Genomic DNA, 16,505 nt, shown 5'->3' with positions numbered 1-16,505 from the left:
ACGTTATAATATTGCAGTGACTTTATAGAGGCAAAATAAAAGTAAATTCTGGTAATACTGTAATTGGATGAATTGATCACGCGAGTAATATTGAAATAGATCACCAAATACGAATAGGTGATATACCCCAACTTGATGTTTTCCTGTTTCCGGGGGTTTGCAGGAGTAAAAGCATTTCGAGTCTTTAAAGGGGGTGGGGGGTTTGACGGAGAAGGATTTTGGGGCAGGGGGTCATCTAGAGGTAGGTAGTATATGCTCTAGAAGGAGAGATATGCAATTCTTAAGTAATGTCTTTCCAACATTCACTATATGTCTTTATACCAAGGAAATGTTCACCCTTGTCAACTAATACCGTGCGCACTCTGAAATGCTAAATGAAAGGAAAAAAAAAAAAGGAACCAGCTGCCCCTGTGGAGTGAACGCCCGGCTTGGTGGGTAACGAGTCGTATGTGTCCCACCATTAACCTATGTAAGCGTCAATGAAAGTGCGAGGGTTAATAAATGTATGGACCTGAAGTAGGAGCCAAATGCCAGGAATAATTCACCTTACAGGTAGCTACCCTCACAATTAGTGTTCCTGACCATCAAGAACCGTTGGCCTTAAGAAATGGACTTGTAGGTAGGCTCTTACTACATTAAAATGGTTAATTTGTTTGTTAATTGAGTCCTGGTATATCTTAACCTATGGGTTTTGAGTTCGGTCTTAAATTTCGCTAACATAAATTCTTTTGATGTTCTGGTAAGTATAAGTGGTTTTAACCTATCTTCGTATAATGTTGCGGTACTGTGTTTAAGAGATGGGAATGGTGATAATACATACTATGTCCTAATAACCTACTTAATATGTATTAAATGCATATATATGTGGATATTACATATATGTACTTTCAGAAAATAGTTTAATGAAAGGATGTTGGCTTTGGGAGCCGACGGTGGGAGTTTGAGTCTCCTTTTTCTGAGCAGAAGGGAGGGGTTTAACCTCCGGCCGCCGGTTTACAAAACCGGCGCTCTTACGCTGAGCTACTAGTGCAGGCTCATTTGAGTATTTTATTTTCTGTTCAGCCTGCTACAGGGGCTAATACTAGGAAAATAAGGAAATAAATAATGGAGGCAATTTGGCCAATAATAATGTAGGGGGTTTCTACAGGCATGCCTCCAATTCATGTCAGAATTAGCATGTCTGCCACTAAGGCTCAAAAAAGTAGTTGGCTGAGAGGTCGAAAGGTAAGTCCTCGTTGCTTTGAGGTGTGTAGTAGGGGTACAAGTATCAGAACAAGGATTGAGAATAAGAGAGCTAATACCCCCCCTAGTTTGTTGGGGATGGATCGAAGGATGGCATAGGCAAATAAGAAGTATCATTCGGGTTTAATGTGTGGGGGTGTAACTAAGGGGTTTGCAGGGGTGAAGTTGTCTGGGTCTCCTAGCAAGTTTGGGGAGAAAAGGGCTAATGAGGTCAGAGCAATAATAAGGGCTGCGAATCCTAGTAAGTCTTTGTAGGAGAAGTATGGGTGGAAGGAGATTTTGTCGGCGTCTGAGTTTAGTCCGGCAGGGTTGTTTGAGCCCGTCTCGTGAAGGAATAGGAGGTGGACAAGGGTGGCTGCTGCTACAATGAAAGGTAGTAGGAAGTGGAAGGCAAAGAACCGGGTAAGGGTGGCATTGTCTACTGAGAAGCCACCTCAAATTCATTGTACTAGATCATTGCCTACGTAAGGTACTGCTGATATCAGGTTTGTAATGACTGTAGCGCCTCAGAATGATATTTGTCCTCAGGGTAAGACGTACCCGACGAAGGCGGTTGCTATAACAAGGAGTAGAAGTACTACGCCAATGTTTCAGGTTTCCTTATAAAGGTAGGAGCCATAGTAAAGGCCTCGTGCGATGTGGAGGTAAAGGCAGATAAAGAAAAATGATGCGCCGTTGGCATGCATGTTCCGAATAAATCAGCCGTAATTCACGTCGCGGCAGATGTGGGTGACTGAGGAGAAAGCGGTAGCGATGTCTGAGGTGTAGTGTATAGCCAGGAAGAGGCCTGTAAGAATCTGGGCTATTAAGCATAATCCGAGTAGGGAGCCAAAGTTTCATCAGACTGAGATGTTAGAGGGGGCTGGGAGGTCGACGAGGGCGTCGTTAGCAATTTTAAGTAGGGGGTGTGTTTTGCGCAGGTTGGCCATTTAAGGGTTTTCATAGTTGAATTACAACGGTGGTTTTTCAAATCATTAGTCCTGGTTAAAGCCCTGGTGAAAATTATGACTTACTTGATGTCTATGTTATTACTTGGTTTGTTACTTGGTCTTGTTGCGGTGGCTTCAAACCCTTCTCCTTATTTTGCTGCACTGGGTTTGGTGGTTGTGGCTGGGATGGGTTGTGGCGTAATGGTTAGTTATGGGGGGCCTTTTTTGTCTTTAGTTTTATTTTTAATCTATTTAGGAGGGATACTAGTTGTATTTGCATATTCAGCGGCTTTAGCCGCTGAACCTTACCCAGAGAGTTGAGGTAATTGATCGGTGGCAGTTTATGGGCTATCTTACGTTGGGGCTGTAGTTCTGGTATCTTTACTTTTTTACAACGGGTGGTCGGAGTATTCTTGGGTGCCTGTGGATGAGTTGGTAGAACTGTCGGTGACTCGAGGGGATACGTCGGGGGTGGCCATTATATATTCTTCAGGGGGTTGAATGTTAATAATTAGTGCTTGAGTGCTTTTGTTGACACTATTTGTCGTGCTAGAGCTGACACGGGGCCTTAGCCGGGGTGCGCTTCGTGTGGCCTAGAGAAGGGTTAGTAGGACTAAGGTTAAGGTAAGGGTGAAGAGTATGAGAAAGGTTTTAATGGCACCTTTTTGAGCATTGCTTGTTGAAGTAATAAGGGGAAGATTTAGGGTAGAGGATGCTTTAGGTCCGACCTTCTCTAGCCATGTGAGGTCAATAGTCTGTGAGGCGATGTTTTGTCCTAAGACTAAAGAAAGATTAGGAGGAAGGCGGTGAATAAGTGTGGGGAAGAAGCCTAGCATGTTGGAGAACAGGTGGGGGGACCGTTTGGGGCTTATAAAGAGTTGTTTGGAGGCAAGAAGGGCTAGTTCTAAGGCCAGGAGAAGTCCAATAACAGTGACGATGAGTGCGGCTAGTTTGAATAAAGGGGGCATGGTTATGACGGGTGTTTTAATGGGGGCTATATTCGAGGTGATAAGTAGTCCTGCAATAATGCTTCCTCATGCTAGGCGTTTAATAGGGTTAATAACTGAAGGGTTATTTTCATTAATAGGGGGTAAGGGGGTAAAGCGGGGGAGACCTATAGTCACAAAGTAGACTACTCGGAGGCTGTAGACGGCGGTAAAAGAGGTGGCTAGAAGTGTTAGGACAAGGGCTCAGGCGTTTAGGTATGAGGTGTTAAGTGCTTCAATGATTGCATCTTTCGAGAAAAATCCTGCTAGGAAAGGAGTTCCAGTTAGGGCAAGACTCCCCAAGGTTAAGGAGGAAGAAGTGAAGGGGGTGAGTTGGTGTAATCCTCCTATTTTGCGAATGTCTTGTTCGTCATTAAGGCTGTGAATAATGGAGCCAGAACAAAGGAAGAGTATGGCTTTGAAGAAAGCATGTGTACAGATATGTAGAAATGCTAATTGTGGTTGATTAAGCCCAATGGTTACTATTATCAGGCCTAGTTGACTTGATGTGGAGAATGCTACGATTTTTTTGATATCATTTTGTGTAAGAGCACATAAGGCTGTAAAGAGCGTAGTTAGTGCGCCCAGGCATAGGCATGTAGTTAACACGGTGTTATTACCTTCTATAAGAGGGCTCAGGCGAATTAGTAGGAAAACACCTGCTACGACTATTGTGCTTGAGTGTAGTAGGGCAGATACCGGAGTAGGGCCTTCCATAGCGGAAGGCAGCCAAGGGTGTAAACCAAATTGGGCTGATTTTCCTGTCGCAGCCAGGACAAGTCCTATGAGCGGAAGGGTGAGGTCTTTACTCTCGGCGATAGTAAAGATTTGGGTTATTTCTCAGGAGTTGAGGTTTATAGCCATTCAGGCTATTGCTAATACGAGACCAATGTCCCCTACGCGGTTGTAAAGCACAGCTTGAAGTGCTGCTGCATTTGCGTCTGCTCGTCCGTATCATCACCCAATTAAAAGGAAAGATATGATACCAACTCCTTCTCAGCCAATAAATAGCTGAAATATATTGTTAGCGGTAACTAAAACGATTATAGCAATAAGAAATAATAAAAGGTATTTGAAGAATCGGCTGATGTACGGGTCTGAGTGCATATACCATGAGGCAAATTCTAGAATGGACCATGTAACGTAAAGAGCAATAGGGGTGAAGAGGATCGAGTAGAGGTCAAATTTTAGGCTAATACTGATATCAAAGGTGTATGAGTTTATCCAGGATCAAGTGGTAATAATGGCTTCTGTTCCTTCGTTCAGAAATAAGAAAAGAGGTAGGAGACTAGTGAGGAAGGATATTTTGACAGCGGTTTTAACAGATGTAAGAGGTCAGCTGGTTGACAAGGGTTGAGGGGAAAGGGTTGAAATGATTGGGATTGCAAGCAGTGTGAAGATGATTAAAAGGGTTGTGGTTATTATAAGTAAGGTGGGATGCATAGCTGTTGCTTGGATTTGCACCAAGAGTTTTTGGTTCCTAAGACCAATGGATGACTTTTATCCTTCAAGAGCGGTCGAGTGAGCCTTGGGGTCTAACCAAGGGGGTAAAAATTAGCAGTTTTTATTGCTCTAAGCCTCTCTCGGTGGATAAGGGGGCTTTAACTCCTATCTTTAGAATCACAATCTAATGTTTTGTTTAAACTATATCTACAGAAGGTTCAACCTCAGATTAGTTCAGGCTTAAGGACGAGGAGAAGCAGTGGTAAGAGGTGAAGGGCCATAAGAAGATGTTCTCGTGAATGGGAGGGCTCTAGTGAGACTAGGTGGTTTGTTAGTGGGCCTCGTTGGGTTATTAGGAACAAGTACAGAGAGTACCCGGCTGTGATAAGGGTACCTAGTCCTGTTAATAAAAGGGTTCAAGGGGACCAGTTGAATGTTGAGGTGATAATGAACAATTCTCCTATAAGGTTAGGCAGGGGTGGAAGAGCAAGATTTGCTAGGCTGGCAATGAACCACCAGGCTGCTATAAGGGGTAGGAGTATTTGTATTCCTCGAGCAAGAATTATTGTACGGCTATGGGTTCGTTCGTAGCTTGTGTTAGCTAGGCAGAATAATGCTGAGGACGTGAGCCCGTGGGCAATTATTAAGATTAGTGCACCTGTAAAGCCTCAGGGGGTTTGAATAAGAATGCCGGCAGCGACTAAGCCCATGTGGCTTACTGAAGAGTAGGCGATTAAGGACTTTAGGTCTGTTTGTCGTAAACAGATTGAGCCTGTTATGATGATGCCTCATAAGGCAAGAATCAAGAAAGGATAGCTTAATTCTTTGGTAAGGGGTTCAAGGGTGGCTATCAATCGCATTATTCCGTAGCCGCCTAGTTTGAGTAAGACTGCAGCTAGAACCATAGAGCCGGCAATTGGTGCTTCTACGTGGGCTTTTGGGAGTCAAAGATGTACCCCATAGAGAGGCATCTTGACAAGAAAGGCTAATAGACATCCTGCTCACCACAACTTGTCAGCATATAACAACAGGCTAAGGGGGTTTGAGTATTGGATAGTTAGGAGTGAAAGGGTTCCGGTGCTGTTTTGGAGTAACAGCAAGGCCACTAACAAAGGGAGTGAGCCTGCAAGTGTATAGAACAGGAAATAAGTGCCTGCATTTAATCGCTCCGCCTGGTTGCCCCATCGAGTGATGATTAGGAGTGTGGGGATAAGGGTGGCTTCAAATATCACATAAAATAGGATAAGTTCTGTTGCACTAAATGCTAAGATTAGGAAAACTTGAAGTAAAGTAAGTAGTATGACATATGTCCGTTGTCGGTTAACAGGGTCCTTGGTTGTGTGGTTTTGGCTTGCCAGGATCATTAGGGGGAGGAGTCAGCATGAGAGGATTAACAAGGGGGTGGATAGCGGGTCTGTACCTATGGTAGTGTTTAGAGCGGCTCAGCCTGTTTCGGAAGGTCACTTTATTCATTGAAGACTAAATAAAGCAATTATAAGGCTGTGTAGTAGTGCTGTGGGCCATAGCCATTTAGAGGGTGTTAACCAGGTTGTGGGGATTAATATTAGGGTGGGGATTAGAATTTTTAACATTGCAGGATGTTTAAGGCTTTTAGTTGATCGGTGCCGTGGGTGCGTGAGGTGGCTACTAATAAGGCTAGGCCGGCGCTTGCTTCACATGCTGAAAAAGCCAGGAGTATTAACGGAGAGGGGGTGAAACTAATGGAGCTTAGTTCGAAGGTTCAAAGTGATAGGGCTATGTAAAGGGATAGTATTATCCCTTCTAAACATAATAGGGCTGATAGTAAGTGGGTACGATGTAATGCTAAGCCTATCAGGCCGAGAATAAATGTGGATGAAAAGGTGAAGTGTGCAGGTGTCATTAGGCGGGTGTGGAATCTAACCACATGTTTTTGAGCCGAAATCAAGTGTTTTAATTAGACTAACCACCTATTCTGCTCATTCTAGGCCCCCTTGAAGTCATTCATAAATTAAGCCTAAGGTAAGGAGGGCTAGTACGGAAGAGGCTCAGGCGAAAGTGATTAGGGGGTGCTCCAGTTGAATTGCTCAAGGGAGGGGGAGGAGAAGAGCAATTTCGAGGTCGAAGAGTAGGAACAAGATGGCAATTAAAAAAAATCGTAAGGAGAAAGGCAGCCGGGCGGAGCCAAGGGGGTCGAACCCGCATTCGTAGGGTGAGAGTTTTTCTGAGTCTGGCTTTATCTGGGGTACTCAGAATGAGATAATGGCCAAGATGGCAGAAAGGGTGGCGGTAATTAGGAGTACAGAGGTGAGTAGGTTCATTATCTTTTCTTGGGGTTTAACCAAGGCCGGGTGATTGGAAATCACTTATACTAGCTATACTAAAAAGACAAGATCCTCATCAGTAGATTGAGACATATAAGAATAATCAGACTACATCAACAAAGTGTCAATATCAGGCGGCTGCTTCAAAGCCAAAGTGGTGCTCTGATGTGAAGTGGTACTGGGTTTGTCGGATTAAACAAACTGCGAGAAATGTGGAGCCGATAATTACATGGAGGCCATGGAACCCGGTTGCCACGAAGAAGGTGGAGCCATAAACACCATCAGCAATTGTGAAGGGGGCTTCATAGTATTCCATGGCTTGAAGAAGTGTGAAGTAAAAGCCTAATAGAATGGTTAGGGTAAGTGATTGAATGGCTTGTTTACGTGCCCCCTCTATAATACTATGGTGAGCTCAGGTAACTGTAACACCCGAAGCTAGTAAGACAGCTGTGTTAAGAAGGGGGACTTCAAATGGGTCAAGGGTAAGAACCCCAGTAGGGGGTCAGCAGCCTCCCAGCTCAGGGGTGGGGGCGAGGCTAGAGTGATAGAAGGCTCAGAAAAACCCTAGGAAAAAGAAAACTTCTGAGGTAATAAAAAGGATTATACCATAACGTAAGCCTTTTTGAACAGGGGGTGTATGGTGACCTTGAAATGTACCTTCTCGAATAATGTCTCGCCATCATTGGAGCATGGTAAGGAGTAGAAGGACGAGGCCCAGAGATATCAAAATGGTGGAGTTGAAATGGAACCAAATGGCTAGGCCGGAGGTTATTAGTAGGGCAGCGATTGCGCCCGTTAGGGGTCATGGGCTTGGGTCAACTATGTGATATGCGTGTGCTTGATGTGCCATTAGACGTTTTCTTGTAGGTAGAGACTTAGGAGTAGTACGAACACATATGCTTGGATTATAGCCACTGCGACTTCTAATAGTGTTAAGAGTAAAAGTAGTATTGTTGTTATTAAGGCTACTGCTGGTATTAGGGGGAGAAGGACAAAGGCTGCTGTGGCAATAAGCTGAATAAGCAAATGTCCGGCAGTCAGATTAGCAGTAAGACGAACACCTAAAGCTAAGGGGCGAATGAAAAGGCTGATGGTTTCAATGACAATAAGCACAGGGATGAGGAGGGTGGGGGTTCCTTCAGGGAGCAGGTGGCCGAGCGAGTGCGTGGGTTGATTTCGTATGCCTACGATCACGGTTGCTAATCAAAGAGGTACTGCTAAGCCCATATTTAAAGAGAGTTGGGTAGTAGGTGTAAAGGTATAGGGAAGCAGCCCCAACATGTTAAGTGATAAAAGGAAGATTATTAGTGATGAGAATATAAGGGCTCACTTGTGGCCTTGGGTGTTGATAGGAAGTAACAGTTGTTGAGTAAACCGGTTGATAAATCAGCCTTGAAGGGTTAGTAGGCGGTTGTTAACTCAGCGTGATGAAGGGGTTGGGAGTAAAATTCAAGGAAGTGTAAGGGCCAAGGCTATCAGGGGAAGCCCTAGGAATACGGGACTTATAAATTGATCAAAAAAGTTTAGTGCCATTGTCAGTTTCAAGGAAGTGTTTTAGGGGTTTTAGTGGCTTGTGCGTTAGGTTCATTAGTGAACTTGTGAGCTAAGACTTTAGGGGGAAGGATCGTTGTAAGAACTAATCATGTGAAAGCAAGAATAGCGAATCAAGGGTAGGGGTTTAATTGTGGCATATCGCTAGGGGTGGTTGGGAGTCACCAATCTTTAGCTTAAAAGGCTAATGCTAGGCCCTGTTTAGCTTCCTAACGAGGCATCTTCAAGTAAAAGGGATGATCAGTTCTCAAAGTGTTCGAGGGGTACTGCTTCTACTACAATAGGCATAAAACTGTGATTAGCGCCGCAAATCTCTGAGCATTGCCCATAGAACACACCTGGCCGTGATGTGATGAAAGCTGTTTGGTTAAGTCGGCCTGGGACGGCGTCTATTTTAACCCCTAGTGAAGGAACAGCTCATGAGTGTAGTACATCTTCTGCGGAGACAAGCACTCGGATGGGAGATTCCACTGGGACAACCATTCGATGGTCAGCTTCAAGCAGTCGGAATTGACCTGGGGTAAGGTCTTGTGTTGGGATTATGTAGGAGTCAAAAGCCAGGTCTTCGTAGTCGGTGTACTCATAGCTTCAGTATCATTGGTGCCCTACTGCTTTAATTGTCAAGTGGGGGTCATTGATCTCGTCCATCAGGTAAAGGATGCGAAGGGAAGGCAGGGCAATAAGGGTTAGAATAATTGCGGGGAGCACTGTTCAGATGATTTCAATTTCTTGGGAGTCAAGAAGGAATTTATTTGTTAGTTTTGTGGTGACTATGGCAACAATAATGTAAAGTACTAAAGTACTAATAAGGAATACAATCATTAAGGCGTGGTCATGAAAGTGTAGTAGTTCTTCTATTACGGGTGATGCTGCATCTTGGAAGCCTAGCTGGGAGGGGTGAGCCATTGTTTAAGATGTGCAAGGGTTTAACTCACAATTCTGTCTTGACAAGGCAGTGTAATGTTTTACTAACATCTTATAAAGAAAGTGGCAGAGCGGTTATGTGGTTGGCTTGAAACCATCTTACGGGGGTTCAATTCCCTCCTTTCTCGTTAGTTTGACTGCACTTGAACAAATGCAGGCTCTTCAAAGGTGTGGTAGGGGGGAGGGCAGCCGTGTAGTCATTCGACATTTATTGCAGTTATTTCAACGGATGCGATCTCTCGTTTAGCAGCGAATGCTTCTCATAGGATGAAGAGGAACATGATGACGGCGACAAGAGAGATTAGGGACCCGATTGAAGAGACGGAATTTCATAGTGTGTAGGCATCTGGGTAGTCTGAGTATCGACGAGGCATACCAGCCAAGCCTAGGAAGTGCTGGGGGAAGAATGTGAGGTTTACGCCTGCAAATATTACGCCGAAGTGGATTTTTGTTCAGGTGTTGTGTAAGGTGTATCCTGTAAACAAAGGGAATCAGTGCACAAAGCCTGCTATAATGGCAAAAACGGCACCCATGGATAGAACATAGTGGAAGTGCGCTACTACGTAGTATGTGTCGTGCAGGACGATGTCGAGGGAGGAGTTTGCTAAGACAATGCCGGTTAGGCCCCCTACTGTAAAAAGGAAAATGAAACCAAGAGCTCAAAGTAAGGGTGTCTCTCATTTGATGCTTCCTCCGTGGAGAGTGGCTAGCCAGCTAAACACTTTAACCCCTGTTGGGATGGCAATAATTATGGTGGCCGAAGTGAAATAGGCCCGCGTGTCTACATCTATCCCTACGGTAAACATGTGATGGGCCCATACGATAAACCCGAGAAGGCCAATTGCTATTATAGCCCAGACCATTCCTATGTAACCAAAGGGTTCTTTTTTCCCTGCATAATAGGCTACAATATGGGAAATCATCCCAAAGCCTGGCAGAATGAGAATATATACTTCTGGGTGTCCAAAAAATCAGAATAGGTGTTGGTAGAGGATGGGATCACCTCCTCCTGCGGGGTCGAAAAAGGTTGTGTTAAGGTTGCGGTCTGTCAATAACATGGTAATACCAGCTGCTAGTACGGGAAGGGATAAAAGAAGTAGTACAGCAGTGATTAAAACAGCTCATACAAACAAGGGTGTTTGGTACTGCGAGATAGCGGGGGGTTTTATGTTGATAATAGTGGTAATAAAATTGATAGCCCCTAGAATTGAGGAGACACCGGCTAAATGGAGGGAGAAGATTGTAAGGTCCACGGAGGCCCCCGCATGGGCCAGGTTCCCTGCCAAAGGGGGATAAACGGTTCATCCAGTTCCAGCACCTGCTTCAACCCCAGATGAGGCAAGAAGTAGTAGGAAGGAAGGGGGCAGAAGTCAGAAGCTTATGTTGTTTATTCGAGGAAAGGCCATGTCGGGGGCGCCAATTATTAGGGGCACTAATCAATTACCGAAGCCTCCAATCATGACGGGTATTACCATGAAGAAGATTATAACGAAAGCATGGGCTGTAACGATTACATTATAGATCTGGTCATCCCCTAGTAGCGCTCCGGGTTGGCTTAGTTCCGCCCGGATGAGTAGGCTTAGTGCGGTACCCACCATTCCGGCTCATGCACCAAATACTAAATATAGGGTGCCAATATCTTTATGGTTTGTTGAGAAAAATCAGCGAGTGATTGCCACAGGTATGATGGCTGAGTAAGCGGTGGATTGTAGCCCCACATACAGGGGTTTAAGCCCCCTTCCTACCAAGCTCCGAGGTGTTTGACACGTAAGATTGCAAATCTTAAATAGCATATTAACGTTTGCCGGGGCTTTCCCCCGCCTCTTTCCTCCCAAAGGGAGGCGGGGGAAAGTAGATGGATGCTCGCTGGTTTGGGCGCCTAGCTGTTAACTAGGAAATTGTAGGATCGAGGCCTTCCCATCTAGACAAGGCTTTAGCTTAATTAAAGTGTCTGTTTTGCATACAGGAGATGTGAGTTAGTGTCTTGCAAGCCTTATCAGAATTTAGAGGACTTTCACCTCTACTTAGGGCTTTGAAGGCCCTCGGTCTAAGTCATTAACCTAAATTTCTGTTTAGTTGACAAGGGCTAAAATAGCAGGGAGAGCAGGGAGCAGTATTAAAGAGCAGGTAGAAAAAATGCTTAAGGGAAGTGTGGGTTGGGGTGTTTGAAATCGTCAGGGGGTTACCCCTGCGATGTTGTTAGGGGAGATGGTAAGTGTTATGGCGTAAGATAAACGCAGGTAGAAGTACAGGCTAAGTAGAGCTGACAGGGCTATAACAGTTGCCAGTGGGGCTAGGTCTTGTTTTGTTAGTTCTTGAAGGATTATTCATTTTGGACCGAATCCGGATAAAGGTGGCAAACCTCCGAGGGATAGCATCACAAGGGGGGCGAGAGCGGTCAGTGCAGGGGATTTGGGTCATGAGATTGCTAACATGTTAATTGATGTTGAGTTATTAATTTTAAATAGGTTAAAGGCAGAGAATGTTATTACTATATAAGTAAGTAGGGCGATCAAGGCCAAGGAGGGGGCGTATTGAAGGATAATAAGTATTCAGCCTAGGTGTGCAATTGAGGAGTAGGCCAAAATTTTTCGCAATTGAGTTTGATTAAGGCCACCTCAGCCTCCTACAAGGGCTGAGGAGATTGCTAGGGTGGAGACAAGGGTTGAGTTTTGACATGGTATTTGCACTAGTAGGGCGAAAGGGGCTAGTTTTTGTCAGGTGGATAAAATTAGACCTGTGCTGAGATCTAGGCCTTGGAGTACTTCAGGAAGTCATGTGTGTAGGGGGGCAAGGCCTATTTTTAAAGCAAGTGCTATTGTAATTAATGCAATGGGAAGGGGGTGGGAGAGCTGGGTGAGGGCTCATTGGCCTGTCAGCCAGGCATTTATTGAGCTAGCAAAAAGGATCATGGCTGCTGCGGTGGCTTGGGTGAGAAAATACTTGGTAGATGCTTCTACTGATCGGGGGTGATGATGCTGTGCTATTAATGGGATAATAGCTAGCGTGTTGATTTCTAACCCTATCCATGCTAGCAGTCAATGTGAGCTTATAAATGTGATTATGGTACCTAAGCCTAGGCTGGAGATTAGGATTGAGAGGATGTAGGGGTTCATTAGTAAAGGGAGGGGTTTAACCTGCATTTTTGGGGTATGGGCCCAAAAGCTTATTTAGCTTACTTTACTTTAGGAAGTGGTGTAGTGGAGGCACCAAGAGTTTTGATCTCTTTAGTGGGGTTCGAATCCCTTCTTTCTAAGGATCTGGGAGGACTTTAACCTCCATGGTACACTCTATCAAAGTGGTCCTTAATTTTCAGGCACAGGTCCTTTAAATTTGGGGTGGGAGTCCTACAAGTGCAATTGGTAGAGATAAATGTCAGATTACTAGGGCTAGTGTAAGAGGGAGGAAATTTTTTCAAATAAGATGTATTAGCTGGTCGTAACGGAATCGCGGGTAGGAGGCCCGAACTCACAGGAAGAGAACAGATAGGAGTGTTGCTTTGATTATTAGGTTGGTAGTGGTTAGTTCTGGAAGGGTAGGGATGTGGGATGCACCTAGGAAAAGGGTGGCTGAGAGTGTATTCATTAATAAAATATTAGCGTATTCTGCAAGGAAAAACAGGGCGAAAGGCCCTCCTGCATATTCTACATTGAAGCCGGATACTAACTCGGACTCCCCCTCTGTGAGATCAAAGGGTGCACGGTTGGTTTCTGCGAGGGTAGAGGTGTACCACATTACTGCTAAAGGTCATGCAGGGAAGACCAGCCATATAGCTTCTTGTGTGACTCCAAATGCTTGAAGGGTAAAATCCCCGGTGAAAAGGATGGATGCAAGCAGAATTAGCCCCAGGCTTACTTCATATGAGATAGTTTGGGCTACGGCCCGAAGGGCCCCAATTAAAGCATATTTTGAGTTAGATGCTCAACCTGAGCCAAGGATGGAGTAGACTGCAAGACTTGATAATGCGAGGATAAATAGGATGCTTAGGTTGATGTTGATTACAGGGTAGGGCATAGGAAGGGGGGCTCATAGTGTGAGTGCGAGGGTGAGTGCAAGCATGGGGGCTAAAAGGAAAAGGATGGGTGATGCTGTGGAAGGGCGTACTGGTTCTTTAATGAACAGTTTTAACCCATCAGCAATTGGTTGAAGGAGACCATAAGGCCCTACAATATTAGGGCCTTTGCGGAGTTGTATATATCCTAACACCTTTCGTTCAACAAGGGTTAGGAATGCTACTGCAAGGAGTACTGGTACAATGTAGGCCAAAGGGCTAAGAATGTGTGTCAAGAGGGCAGTAATCATAGTCAGGGAGAGGATTTGAACCTCTGTTTAAAGGGCTTAGGTCTTTTGCATTGTCCGGGCTCTGCCACCTTAACATGTCGTTATTTACGAGCAGGGATTATGCCCCGCTACCTATTTTAGATGTTTTCTCTAGGTTGGGGTGGGGCTTACTTTAAGCATTGGCCCCTTCTTCTCGGTCCTTTCGTACTGGAGAAGGTCATACCATAGATAGAAACTGACCTGGATTACTCCGGTCTGAACTCAGATCACGTAGGACTTTAATCGTTGAACAAACGAACCTTTAATAGCGGCTGCACCATTGGGATGTCCTGATCCAACATCGAGGTCGTAAACCCTCTTGTCGATAGGGACTCTGAAAGAGGATTGCGCTGTTATCCCTAGGGTAACTCGGTTCGTTGATCGGCTATGCCGGATCTAAAGGTCAAATGTTTTGATACTTAGAGCTGGTGCTCGTAGTTTTAAGGTTTATACCTCGTTCCTCACGGGGGTTATGTTATACCCCGCGGTCGCCCCAACCAAAGATATTTGGGTAATGTTTACTTAGTTTATTCTTTTAATCAAGGTTTCTTACGTAATTTACCATTCATCTAAAGCTCCATAGGGTCTTCTCGTCTTATGTTGTCATTCCCGCTTCTGCACGGGAAGATCAATTTCATTGACTTGGATAAGGAGACAGTTAAGCCCTCGTCGTGCCATTCATACAGGTCTCTATTTAAAAGACAAGTGATTGCGCTACCTTCGCACGGTCAAAATACCGCGGCCGTTAAACATATAGTCACAGGGCAGGCGGGACCTCTTATTTTGGTGTTACAAGAGGCGATGTTTTTGGTAAACAGGCGAGGCTATAGTATGTTTGCCGAGTTCCTTCTTTTCCATTTAGTCTTTCCTTGTTAGCACCCTGGTGTAAGGTTAACGGTACGGGGATGATGGGTTTTCTTGTTTATCTGCTTTCAATACCCTCTGGGCTTGGGGCCGTTATTTTTCGGTGTGAGTTCGTTCCGAGTTACACTTGTGGGAAGGAGAAGGTCTTAGCCTTCTTATTACTCATGTTAGCATAATCCCTCCCTCAATGGTTGGGGGATGGCCTGATATCTTTAGGGGGTTGAGAGTGGTTGTCTGAATCTAAGGTCGACTGAATGCTTGAGCTTTAACGCTTTCTTACAAGGTGGCTGCTTTTAGGCCCACTAAGGCATTAGGCCTTGTGTTGATATGATCCTCACCCTCCTGAAAAAGTTGTATCTTGTGTCAAAAGGGCTGTACCCCTTTTGACTAACTCTACTTACTTCTCTTAATCATCAAAGTTACACTGGGTGAAAGGGGAAGCAAGTAGGCTGAACTTCTATCCATTTCTCAGGCAACCAGCTATAATCCAGTTCGGTAGGTTTATCACCTCTACTCGGAGCTCTTCCCAGTCTTTTGCCACAGACACGGGTTGGCCCTAATAGGCTGTCTCGGAGTAGCTCACTTGATTTCGGGTGTTCAAACTTAAGTGCTCTTTGCTTGATGTTTACTTGCTAAGTCATGATGCAAAAGGTACGAGGTTCTATCTCTGCTTTTATTCACTTGAATGAGTTATTTCATTTCTCTTTCATTTTTCCCTTGCGGTACTTGTTCTATAGCTCTTGGTTCCTTTTCTGTCGCCCATACTTAGGGGGAAAAATGGTTTGTTTTGTTGTTTGTGGTGTATAAGGGGTTATCTATAACTACATATTGCTTTTTGTGAGGGGGCTAGTTTTGAGGTGTCAGAACAGTCCAAATTGCATGGACGACTCCTCGGTGTAAGAGAGGTGCTTTGACTTCCTTAGCCATGTCCTGTATTCCAAGTGCACCTTCCGGTACACTTACCATGTTACGACTTGCCTCCCCTTTAATAGGTTGTTGTATTAGTTATTATAAGATTTAAGCTAGGGGAGAGTGACGGGCGGTGTGTGCGCGCTTCAGGGCCAGTTTCAAAAGGACACTCTATTTCCTTTTTACTGCTAAATCCTCCTTTAGGCTTATGCTTTCAATAAACCATTCGTTGTTCGTCAGTAGACGAATGTAGCCCATTGCTTCCCCTCTCATCTACTACACCTCGACCTGACGTTTAAGGTTGTACCAGTTGTGCTCACTATAAGACCTTCACAGGGTAAGCTGACGACGGCGGTATATAGGCGGAAATAACAAGGGAGGGTGAGGTTTAACGGGGGTTATCAGTTCTAGAACAGGCTCCTCTAGGTGGGTCTAAAGCACCGCCAAGTCCTTTGGGTTTCAAGTTGGTACTTGTAGTTCCCGGGCGGATATGTAGGTAAGTTGTTATCAATGTTTACAGCTATGCATAGTGGGGTATCTAATCCCAGTTTGTTCCGTAGCTTTCGTGGACTCAGAAATATTAAAGCCACTTTCGTAGAGGGCCTTCATATCTTCGGATGCGTATAACAGCCTTGAAGAGGTTTAGCTTTAATTACTCTATGTCTTAACCACTCTTTACGCCGGTTTCTGTCATCTTGGGCCTCTCGTATAACCGCGGTGGCTGGCACGAGTTTTACCGGCCCTCTTAGCTTTAACTAAGTCAAGTTTGCACTTATGGCTTAATGTTTATCACTGCTGAATTCCCTTGGGGGTGTGGCTAAGCAAGGTGTAATGGGCTACAGTAGTGTGCCTGATACCTGCTCCTTGATCTCATAAGAGGGTTAAGGGCATCCTCACGGGGTTGCGGATACTTGCATGTGTAAATTTAGCTTTAGGCGACAGCAAAGTTAGGACCAAGCCTTTGTGCTTTCGGAACTTTCTAGGGTTCTTCTTAACAGCTTCAGTGTTATGCTTTAGTTTTAAGCTACGACAGC

The 16,505-nt window shown here is 44.9% G+C and overlaps 13 protein-coding genes and 24 non-coding genes across 37 annotated transcripts, besides 1 other annotated feature; 9 read left to right on the top strand and 28 right to left on the bottom strand. All coding sequences in view use genetic code 2, as the record gives it.

Annotated features, from left to right (window-relative positions):
- Positions 1 to 888: a D loop (control region).
- trnP(TGG) lies at positions 889 to 959 on the top strand. The gene has a single exon. It is a non-coding gene; the product is annotated as a tRNA-Pro (tRNA).
- Positions 959 to 1,030, bottom strand: trnT(TGT). Its single transcript has one exon. It is a non-coding gene; the product is annotated as a tRNA-Thr (tRNA).
- CYTB (cytochrome b) lies at positions 1,031 to 2,171 on the bottom strand. The gene has a single exon. A coding segment is annotated over exon 1 (1,141 nt).
- Positions 2,172 to 2,177: 6 nt separating this feature from the next.
- On the top strand, positions 2,178 to 2,246 carry trnE(TTC). The gene has a single exon. It is a non-coding gene; the product is annotated as a tRNA-Glu (tRNA).
- Positions 2,247 to 2,768, top strand: ND6 (NADH dehydrogenase subunit 6). The gene has a single exon. The coding sequence runs from the start codon at positions 2,247 to 2,249 to the stop codon at positions 2,766 to 2,768; it is 522 nt and encodes a 173-aa protein (YP_010451278.1).
- On the bottom strand, positions 2,765 to 4,600 carry ND5 (NADH dehydrogenase subunit 5). The gene has a single exon. The coding sequence runs from the start codon at positions 4,598 to 4,600 to the stop codon at positions 2,765 to 2,767; it is 1,836 nt and encodes a 611-aa protein (YP_010451277.1).
- Positions 4,601 to 4,672, bottom strand: trnL(TAG). The gene has a single exon. It is a non-coding gene; the product is annotated as a tRNA-Leu (tRNA).
- A 3-nt stretch (positions 4,673 to 4,675) lies between these two features.
- On the bottom strand, positions 4,676 to 4,742 carry trnS(GCT). Its single transcript has one exon. It is a non-coding gene; the product is annotated as a tRNA-Ser (tRNA).
- trnH(GTG) lies at positions 4,743 to 4,811 on the bottom strand. Its single transcript has one exon. It is a non-coding gene; the product is annotated as a tRNA-His (tRNA).
- ND4 (NADH dehydrogenase subunit 4) lies at positions 4,812 to 6,192 on the bottom strand. The gene has a single exon. A coding segment is annotated over exon 1 (1,381 nt).
- On the bottom strand, positions 6,186 to 6,482 carry ND4L (NADH dehydrogenase subunit 4L). Its single transcript has one exon. It carries the CDS (start codon positions 6,480 to 6,482, stop codon positions 6,186 to 6,188), a length of 297 nt encoding a protein of 98 aa, YP_010451275.1.
- trnR(TCG) lies at positions 6,483 to 6,551 on the bottom strand. The gene has a single exon. It is a non-coding gene; the product is annotated as a tRNA-Arg (tRNA).
- ND3 (NADH dehydrogenase subunit 3) lies at positions 6,552 to 6,900 on the bottom strand. Its single transcript has one exon. A coding segment is annotated over exon 1 (349 nt).
- trnG(TCC) lies at positions 6,901 to 6,969 on the bottom strand. Its single transcript has one exon. It is a non-coding gene; the product is annotated as a tRNA-Gly (tRNA).
- Positions 6,970 to 7,753, bottom strand: COX3 (cytochrome c oxidase subunit III). The gene has a single exon. A coding segment is annotated over exon 1 (784 nt).
- On the bottom strand, positions 7,754 to 8,436 carry ATP6 (ATP synthase F0 subunit 6). The gene has a single exon. A coding segment is annotated over exon 1 (683 nt).
- Positions 8,427 to 8,594, bottom strand: ATP8 (ATP synthase F0 subunit 8). The gene has a single exon. It carries the CDS (start codon positions 8,592 to 8,594, stop codon positions 8,427 to 8,429), a length of 168 nt encoding a protein of 55 aa, YP_010451271.1.
- A 1-nt stretch (position 8,595) lies between these two features.
- trnK(TTT) lies at positions 8,596 to 8,669 on the bottom strand. Its single transcript has one exon. It is a non-coding gene; the product is annotated as a tRNA-Lys (tRNA).
- COX2 (cytochrome c oxidase subunit II) lies at positions 8,670 to 9,360 on the bottom strand. Its single transcript has one exon. A coding segment is annotated over exon 1 (691 nt).
- A 4-nt stretch (positions 9,361 to 9,364) lies between these two features.
- trnD(GTC) lies at positions 9,365 to 9,432 on the bottom strand. The gene has a single exon. It is a non-coding gene; the product is annotated as a tRNA-Asp (tRNA).
- Positions 9,433 to 9,435: 3 nt separating this feature from the next.
- trnS(TGA) lies at positions 9,436 to 9,506 on the top strand. The gene has a single exon. It is a non-coding gene; the product is annotated as a tRNA-Ser (tRNA).
- Positions 9,507 to 11,057, bottom strand: COX1 (cytochrome c oxidase subunit I). Its single transcript has one exon. It carries the CDS (start codon positions 11,055 to 11,057, stop codon positions 9,507 to 9,509), a length of 1,551 nt encoding a protein of 516 aa, YP_010451269.1.
- A 1-nt stretch (position 11,058) lies between these two features.
- trnY(GTA) lies at positions 11,059 to 11,125 on the top strand. The gene has a single exon. It is a non-coding gene; the product is annotated as a tRNA-Tyr (tRNA).
- On the top strand, positions 11,126 to 11,191 carry trnC(GCA). Its single transcript has one exon. It is a non-coding gene; the product is annotated as a tRNA-Cys (tRNA).
- A 39-nt stretch (positions 11,192 to 11,230) lies between these two features.
- On the top strand, positions 11,231 to 11,303 carry trnN(GTT). The gene has a single exon. It is a non-coding gene; the product is annotated as a tRNA-Asn (tRNA).
- A 2-nt stretch (positions 11,304 to 11,305) lies between these two features.
- trnA(TGC) lies at positions 11,306 to 11,374 on the top strand. Its single transcript has one exon. It is a non-coding gene; the product is annotated as a tRNA-Ala (tRNA).
- Position 11,375: 1 nt separating this feature from the next.
- On the bottom strand, positions 11,376 to 11,448 carry trnW(TCA). The gene has a single exon. It is a non-coding gene; the product is annotated as a tRNA-Trp (tRNA).
- Positions 11,449 to 11,450: 2 nt separating this feature from the next.
- On the bottom strand, positions 11,451 to 12,494 carry ND2 (NADH dehydrogenase subunit 2). Its single transcript has one exon. The coding sequence runs from the start codon at positions 12,492 to 12,494 to the stop codon at positions 11,451 to 11,453; it is 1,044 nt and encodes a 347-aa protein (YP_010451268.1).
- Positions 12,495 to 12,563, bottom strand: trnM(CAT). Its single transcript has one exon. It is a non-coding gene; the product is annotated as a tRNA-Met (tRNA).
- A 1-nt stretch (position 12,564) lies between these two features.
- On the top strand, positions 12,565 to 12,634 carry trnQ(TTG). Its single transcript has one exon. It is a non-coding gene; the product is annotated as a tRNA-Gln (tRNA).
- Positions 12,634 to 12,704, bottom strand: trnI(GAT). The gene has a single exon. It is a non-coding gene; the product is annotated as a tRNA-Ile (tRNA).
- Position 12,705: 1 nt separating this feature from the next.
- Positions 12,706 to 13,680, bottom strand: ND1 (NADH dehydrogenase subunit 1). The gene has a single exon. It carries the CDS (start codon positions 13,678 to 13,680, stop codon positions 12,706 to 12,708), a length of 975 nt encoding a protein of 324 aa, YP_010451267.1.
- Positions 13,681 to 13,754, bottom strand: trnL(TAA). The gene has a single exon. It is a non-coding gene; the product is annotated as a tRNA-Leu (tRNA).
- rrn16 lies at positions 13,755 to 15,422 on the bottom strand. Its single transcript has one exon. It is a non-coding gene; the product is annotated as a 16S ribosomal RNA (ribosomal RNA).
- trnV(TAC) lies at positions 15,423 to 15,495 on the bottom strand. Its single transcript has one exon. It is a non-coding gene; the product is annotated as a tRNA-Val (tRNA).
- rrn12 lies at positions 15,496 to 16,435 on the bottom strand. The gene has a single exon. It is a non-coding gene; the product is annotated as a 12S ribosomal RNA (ribosomal RNA).
- trnF(GAA) lies at positions 16,436 to 16,505 on the bottom strand. Its single transcript has one exon. It is a non-coding gene; the product is annotated as a tRNA-Phe (tRNA).

The sequence above is a fragment of the mitochondrial genome of Phyllopteryx taeniolatus (assembly GCF_024500385.1).
Source record: "Phyllopteryx taeniolatus mitochondrion, complete genome".
Classification (NCBI taxonomy): domain Eukaryota; kingdom Metazoa; phylum Chordata; class Actinopteri; order Syngnathiformes; family Syngnathidae; genus Phyllopteryx; species Phyllopteryx taeniolatus.
This window is presented reverse-complemented; position numbering and strand designations above follow the sequence as displayed.